At 65.4% G+C, this 7,736-nt stretch overlaps 1 protein-coding gene across 1 annotated transcript; it reads right to left on the reverse strand.

Annotated features, from left to right (window-relative positions):
* Positions 1-3,755: 3,755 nt before the first annotated feature.
* Positions 3,756-6,152, reverse strand: LOC148592792 (prostaglandin D2 receptor-like). The gene is made up of 2 exons (XM_088533769.1): positions 5,287-6,152; positions 3,756-4,014 (listed from the first exon to the last, which is right to left on the reverse strand). The coding sequence occupies exons 1-2, from the start codon at positions 6,109-6,111 to the stop codon at positions 3,769-3,771; spliced, it is 1,071 nt and encodes a 356-aa protein (XP_088389895.1). The 5' UTR covers positions 6,112-6,152; the 3' UTR covers positions 3,756-3,768.
* Positions 6,153-7,736: the final 1,584 nt, after the last annotated feature.

Consider the following 7,736-nt stretch of genomic DNA (forward strand, 5'->3'; position numbering starts at 1 on the left):
GCAGGTTCCCCCCCTCCCCGCGAGCCCCGGCCGAGAACATGAGGGCGCTGACGCGGGGCGAAGCGGCGGGCGGCAGCGCGGAGCCCCGCGCGCACCGTGCGCGCTCCGTGCCGTTCATGCCGCCCGAGTGCGCCGCGCCGCCCCCCGCGCCGCCCCCGCCGCTCCGCGCCGCCCCGCCGCGCGGGGAGGGCCGGGCGGGAGACAACGGCGGCGGGACGGGGGGCCCCGGGCCACCCTCCGCGGCCACCGGGGGTGGCCCCGCGCCGCGGAGGGTGGCCCGGGGCGCGGGTTCCCGCGGGAGCCGCTCGCGGAGTCCCCAGCGCGGGTGCAGGAGCAGCCCCCGTGCTGGAGCCCTGGTGGGACGGCGAGTCCCGGGTCCAGCCGTTGTCCCGGCACACTGCGTGTCCCAGGAGCCCCGGGCACACAGTGAGCCCCGGTGGCTGGTGCAGGAGCGCGGGGTGCACAGTGAGCCCCAGTGTCAGGTCTCTGGGCACCTGGCAAGTCGTGATGCAGGCCGGGGGCCCCGGGCACACAGTGAGCCCCAGAGTCGGAGCTTTGAGCACACAACAAGCCCTGATGCTGCTCCAGGAGCCCTGGGCACATAGTGAGCCCCAGTGCTGGTACAGGAGCCCTGGGCACAGAATCATCCCCAGAGCCAGAGCCTTGAGCACACAACAAGCCCTGATGCCTGCCTTCCAGGAGCCCTGGGCACACAGTGAGCCCCAGTGCTGGTACAGCAGCCCTGGGCACAGAATGAGCCCCAGAGTGGGAGCTTTGAGCACACAACAAGCCCTGGTGCTGCTCCAGGAGCCCTGGGCACACAACAAGCCCTGATGCTGCTCCAGGAGCCCTGCGTACAGAAGCAGCCTCAGTGTCACATCGCCTGAGCATGTTGGCACATCCCGGGAATGCTCCAGGAGCTCTAGGTGTAGAGGGAGCCCCGGTGCACTCCAGAAGCCTGGGCAGGCAGCAGAGTCCCACTCTGGCTCCCCCAGGCCCATGGCGAGCTCAGGTGCCCATCCAGGAGCCCCAGGTGCATGGCGAGCTCCAGTGCTGCTCCACCAACTCCAGTGTGCACAGTGAGTCCTGGGCCAGTTTGGTGTCCCCAGGTGCCCAGCTAAGACCCAGTGCTGGCCTGGGACACGTGTGCCCAGGGAGGCCAGCAGCGCTCGGTCCTGCTGCACCACGCAAAGCGCCCTGCTCCCCATCCCACACCCCACAGTGCAGCAGCATCCATCTGTGCAGCCAGATTTCTGTCACCAGCATGTTGTTTTGCTGCTGTTTTTTTCAAAAACATCTCCCTTTTGCAACAGGAACCTCACAGAGGAAGCTGCCGTAAGGCTGCGGTTGGGACAGCACCTCCATTTCCGACACGTTGCTCTGATTGCCCCGTCGGGTTTCGTTGGTGCCTCGGCCACAGCAGCTTCATCCGCGTGGGAGCCGGTGCGGAAGCACCTTGCAGAGCCTGGGATGGAAACAGCTCCCGGAGCAGCCCTGTTGTGCATGGAGAAACTGGCTGCCCTCGGCATCCCTGGCAAGGAAATCAAGTTGATCCTGCTCAGGCCATGGGAATCGTTTACAGTGGCTGCAGTCCCGCAATCTGGGGCCTTTCACCAGGAAAAGGTGCCCCTCAGGGTGGTGGCTCCAGCACTTCCCGGCCTCCCCTCCTTGCTGGGATGTCGCGTCGCAGGATGGGGTTTTTGGCCATGCTGCAGCTCATTTTTTTGGCAGCTAAGAATGGAGCCTTAAATACCCATCTGGGGCTCTTGGGTGCCTCAGCCCCATGGTTGTCGCTGATGGGAGATTTCTGCAATAATAGGAAAATTACTGGGCTTTTCGTCCTCCCCCTTTCCCAGCTTGGAAGCAGAATCGTGCTAGTTGGGACGCGTTGTCCACAGTTTCTTGGGAAAAGTTTGTTTTCCTCCCTCTGCTTCCATGATTTATCTGTGGGTGCCTCCTCTCTAACAAGGACCAGATGTCCTCCCCAGGGTCGCTGCCCTTGTTTTCCCCTCCGCGAAGCCTCCCAGAGTTCATTCACCCGCAGGAAAACCAGAGGAAAACTCCTGGGCTGGCAGAAAAGCCGCGTGTGGTTCAGAGCAACCCCAAAGTTGAGGAGGGACCAGGGAAATGTCCTGGGGTGGGGAGGGCGATGGGATCTCGCTCCAGATGATTTTTGGGACAGCGTGGACACCACGGTGCAGGACACACCAGGCCTCCTGCATGCAGACAGAGGAGCCACATTGCTGCATTTCCACCTTTTAAAATAATAATGATAAAACACCTGGCATTTACTTAGGGACCCCAGGGGTGGCTGTTTTCTTCTAGAACTTCCCTGGCCGGAAAAGCCGCTCCCGACGGCATCGCTGCGGGCGGATCCCCGAGCGCCTGCGCTCACGGGCACCTGGGCAGGCGCCTTCCAAAACCCCGGGCGCCGCCTCCTCCCAGGCCTGCTCCGGGCACGCCGCTTCCTCCTCGGGAACGGCTTGGAAAGGCACGCGGGGACAAGCAAAAGGCCCGCGCTAGGAATCAAGGATTTTTCTGCAAAACGAGCCTGGTGGTTTCCCCAAATCCCCAGGACTGAGCACGCTGGTGCCCGCTTGTCCCTGCCGCCCAAGGCAGCTACCGTGCCTGTGGCTCCTGCATCCGTGTGATAGCTCCAAGGAGACCGGATGCTGCCAGGCCTTATTGGTTTAATTCATTTTTTATTTCATTTATTTCATTTTATTTCATCTTTCCCGGCACACAGCAATAGGAACAGGCCCTGAGCGGCTGCCGCGGCGCCTCCGGCAGCCCCCCCGGTGCTCCCGCTGCCCGGGAACGTGCTGCCATCTCTGGAGCGGCCGGCGACACGGCAGCTCTCCAGCCCGCGCCAGCCGCGCATCCACCGAGCGCCTTTTCCTTGGAAAACCCTCTTGGGAGACAGCGATGGGGGAGCTTGCTGCGCCTCGGTCCCCTCCCTTGTCTGGGAATGTGGGGAAGCTTGAAGGTCGGAGCAACATCTAACTGGAGAATTCCAAGACGCCTCTCCAAAGTATTCCTGGGAATTGCTTCCTCCAGAAATGAAATCAGCTCAACTCCAAGAGCGACAGGCTGTGGGAGGCGTGGGAGCGCGGCGCCCTGGCGCAGCCTTGCCAGGAGCGAGATGGAAACGCTCATGGATGGCACTTGCCAGCACCGGAGCGGACGGGCACTCGGGATAACGCAGTCCTACCCAATGAGCAGCAATGGAGACGTGCGAGTGGTGGGAAATGGGGCTTCCATTTATCCGACGTGCTGCGTGTGCGTGTGCTTGGCGCGCCGCTGCACGCTCCGGCACGCTGCGCTGCCCGACAACGGCTTTGTCCCTGCAAGCTCAGCGCCGAGATGAAAGCCACGATTAGCGGCGGCGCAGCCGCATTCCCAGATAAGCGGGAGCCACCACAGAGCCCCGGTCCAGACCTGGCGTCAGCTGCGCTGGCACGGGTGCGATAAGATGCCCTCGGGTTTGGGGGGTGGCACCCACGCCGGGATGGGGACAGCGTCCCGCGTCCATCCTGCCGGCTCCGCGGCGGGGTTATTCCAGCACTCCAGGTCGTTTTTATTCCATCAGGGCCAAACGCTGGGTCCCATCGAGGGAGCGATGCCGCCAGCATCCCCAACGCCCCCGCTGCCCCCATGACGTGCCATCCCAGAGCCGGCCTCTTCCCAAACTCTCCGCAAAGTGCTGCTGCTTGGACATATTCACAGTTGCCCTGGGAGCCGTGCGAGACCCCCCTGCCGCTCCAGGGGCTAAGGGCAGCGGAGCGGCGGCGCGTCCGTCCTGCTCCAGTCCCCGGCGGCACCGGCGCCCTTGAGCGGGGCCCTCCGGGAGCTCAGTCTCCGGCAGAGCCGGCGGACGAAGAGGCGGAACACGGAGGTGCGGAAAATGATGAAGACCCAGGGGTCCACGATGGAGTTGACGGAGAGGAAGCGCAAGGCGCTGAGGTCGGCGTTCTCGTTGAAGTCGGCCGCGAATGCCCCCATGTAGGCCCGGATCTGCCGCAGAAAATGAGTAAGGGAAATAAATATTTAAAAGTAAAATAAAATAAAGTAAAATAAAATGACAAGGGATAGCATAAAGGCTCTGCCTGCTGGGGTTTCTCTTTCAGGACAGGTCTGGGGCAGAAGCTGGAGTGTTCAGGGTTGTTTCCTGGTGGGTGCACTGAGTCTCCCGTCCTCAGCGCGCCGCAGCCACGGGTGCTCCCTGCAGTGGGACCCCATGTGCTGGGGGGGGTCCCAGCCCCTGGTACCCCTGGCAGGACCCAGGGTGCAGGGGAAGGAGGAGGAGGAGGGTTTGGAAGGGATGTAACTTGGTGCTGGGAAGGAGGTAGTGGGATGGGAAGGAGCCGGATCCCACACACACCCTGAAATAGGCTGGGGGGTGGAATAAGGGGGTTATTGGAAGGGGTTAAAGTGATGAAGTAGCCCCTGGGGTGGGGTGGGGGTGGTGGGCAGTATGCAGAGGGGGTTAAAGCATGGAATCTACCACTCTGGATCTGTCCGGGATGGGGTGGGATAGAGTGGGGGGGACTATTCAAACGGGCCTCAAGCAGCGATCCGACCCCTCAGTATGGGTTGGAGGGGCTATTTCAAGGGGGTGGTGCTAGTGGTGGGATTGTCCCCCGGGGTTGGAGAGTAGGATCCACCTCCCCGACCCCTCTGCGATGGCCCGGGAGGGAGGTAACTCCAAGGAATAAGGCAGCGAGCCGCCCCCTCCTGGACAAGGCGCCGGCTTCTCCGAGGGTGCCAAGGCAAAGAACCGGCCCCGGGCACGGGCTGGGCGCGGGGGGGGGCTGTTTAAGGGCGGCTAAAGGACGGAGCCGACCCCCGGGGACAGCGCGGGGCTGCTGAAAGGGGGCGGGGGGCGATAATTTAAAGGGGTCTAAAGGGGCGAACCGGTCCCTCCCGGAGAAGGTGCCGGGGTCATTCCAAGGGGGCTAATGCCACGAGCCCCCACCCCAGAGCCGGGGCGGTGGTGATGGGGGCGTTATGCCAAGGGGGCTAAAGCAGCGCAGGGGCCTCCGCAGACCCCGTGTAGACGGGGCGGGATGATTTTAAAGAGGAAGGGGAAAGAAATAAACCGCCCCCTCGAGGATTGGGACGGGACGGGGGTACTACTCAAGTGGGCTGAAGAAATAGAGCGGTTCCGTGGGAGAGGCGTTAATCAAGCCGTTCCAAGGGGAGCAGCCGATGAAGGGGGGCAGCTTCAAGGGAAGCGGGGGGTCGAGCGAAGGCGCCGGGGACACGCGCGCAGCGGCGGGTACTCACGATGAGCGGCAGCGAGCACACGGTGAAGAGGAAGGTCATGAGCCCCAGCAGGACGAGGTGGTCGAGCTCCTCCATGCGCGGCGCGGCGGCGGCGGCGGCGGGGAGGGCGCCGCCGCGGCGGGGCTGCCGCCGGGCCATGTCGTAGAGGTGCCGCATGCTGCTCACGTTGCAGGCGACCACGGCGAGCACGAGCAGCGCCAGCAGCGAGGCGTAGAGCACGGGGAAGGCGAGCTGGCCCGCGCCGCCGCCCGCCATCCGCACGAAGCACCAGGTGCCCGGGCAATACTGCATGGGCGCGCCGAAGCCGAGCAGCGGCAGCGCGCAGAAGAGCGCGCACAGCCCCGCGGCCGCGGCCGCCGCCGCCGCCACGCGCCGCCGCCGCGCCAGCCGGTAGCGGTAGGGCTGGCCCAGCGACAGGCAGCACTGCAGGGCCATGGCGAGCAGCAGCAGCGTGGGCGCGAGGCCGAAGAACGCCATGAGGAAGGCGAAGAGCTGGCAGAGCGCGCCGGGCTCGCCCACGGGCCGCCCGCCGGGCCACAGCTCGCTGAGGCTGCGGTTGTGCGCGTACGCGGCCAGCACTATGGGGCTCAGCAGGCACTTGCCCAGCAGGTCGGTGACGGCCAGCCCGCTCGCCAGCACGTAGAAAGCGGAGGCCCGCGGCGGGCGGCCGCCGGGGAGCCGCGAGCGCCGCCGGTGCTGCCCGAGCAGCAGCAGCGCCAGCACATTGCCCAGCAGCCCCGAGCCGAACAGCAGCGCGCTGGGCACCGCCGACTGGCCGCTCTCGATGGAGCGGCTGCTGCTGCACCGGTAGCCCGCGCCCTCCATGCGGCCGCTGCCGGCGACTGGGGGCCCGTCCGCGGCGGCGGCGGAGGCGGCGCCGTCGGGGCGGCCGCGGGGCGCAGCCTCCCGAGTCCCGCCTCCCCCGGGGCCGGCGCGGAGCCCCCGGCGGAGCCGCGAGCGCGCGGCGCCGCCCCCGAGCCCCGCTGCTGCCCGGGAACCCCCCACTCAAGACTCCCCTCCTCAGCCCGGCCCGTTCCCGCGGTTCCCCCGGGCTTGTCCCGGCAGCAAACCGGGAATTCTCCCCCGCAGCCTCTCCCAGGAAGGGAAGAGCCCCCCAGGCTGCCGCGAGCGTCCGAGGGAGGATAAGTGTCGCCCTCCCGCTTTGCTCGGGGCTGCGCGTGTGTCCCCAGCGCTTCGAGAGGACGTGGCGGGGAGGGCAAAGCTCCCCCCGGGGAGCACGGGGGAAACAAGCGGCGCTTTCTTTAACGGGCGGTGCGGGCGGCTCCGGGGGTGCGGGCGCGTGGGCATCACGGCCCGACTCGCGCCCGGGCCGGGGCGGCACCGGCTGCAGCGGGGGGGCTGCGGCACCGCCGCCTCCCTCCGCCCCGGCCTCTCCGAGCGCGTTTGGCAGATGCCAAAACGGCGGCGCGGGGGCACCTGCCCCTGGCCAGGTCCCCCCCGGCGGTCTCGGGAAGTGGCGGCTGGGGACAAGGGCGGCGGGGCCAGCAGGAACCCGCAGCTCGGAGGAGGAGGAGGAGGGACCGTGACAAAATCCAGCCCTCCGCTGGAGCGGTGCCACCACGCGGGCGGGGAGGCTGGAAACCCCGCGGGGACGCTGCCCTTGGTGGCCTCCGAGCACCCCCCGACACGGAGCAGCCGTGGGAAGAGCAAGCCAAGAAATGAGATTTGGGGAATATCTCCCAGCCCGGCCGTGCCTTCCCAGGGAACCGGTGCTGGCTGAAGGCTCCGGCCAAGGAGGCAGCGGGACAGGGGGAGCAAAGACACCAGTGCGGGGGGAAACACAGTGTGAGGAGGAGAGATGCCCCAACCTTTATTTAGCTCTTTTTTTATCATTTTTTTTCTGTGCATTCACCAAATTGCAGCTCTTTGGGGGAACTGCTTTGAAAACATTTCATCATCGTGGATGACGAATCACTGCTTCTCGTCACGCTTCCGAGGTGGCGGCCCCCTCCTCGCCGCTCACGCCTTGCGGGGGCAGGCAAGGAAAAATCCCAAGCGGTAGGAAAAGCTGCAAGTCTCAGACACACACACACAGAATAAATAAACAACGCAAAGACAAAGGAGGATCTGGAAAAACTTTCACTGAGGAATCTCACAGCTTAGTTTCCAGCTCTCCTGAGCAATGTGTCCCCGGGTCGCGGCCGCTGCTCAGCTCGTCCTGTCCCATCCTGTCACTGCTGGGCTCCTGCAGCTGCACACTGCCTTTGGAAGCCGTTTGCTTCCAGATCCAAATAACCTAATTTAGACCCCTCGGGTGGGAGAGCTTTGGCATCGCTGAGGCCTCAGGCTGGCCGGGAAGGTGCGTGGGCAGCTCGGCGGGATGATCAGAGGCTGCGGAGCAGAGCTGGGAGGGGGACCCGGCACTTCTTCATCCAGCCTCTCGTCCTCCCTCCATCCCGGGAACAGGTGGCTGGAGACTTCCAGCTGCG

The sequence above is a fragment of the Tinamus guttatus genome, unplaced genomic scaffold (assembly GCF_059628265.1).
Source record: "Tinamus guttatus ecotype Peru unplaced genomic scaffold, ASM5962826v1 Tinamus_guttatus_pri_ptg000522l, whole genome shotgun sequence".
Taxonomy (NCBI): Eukaryota; Metazoa; Chordata; class Aves; order Tinamiformes; family Tinamidae; genus Tinamus; species Tinamus guttatus.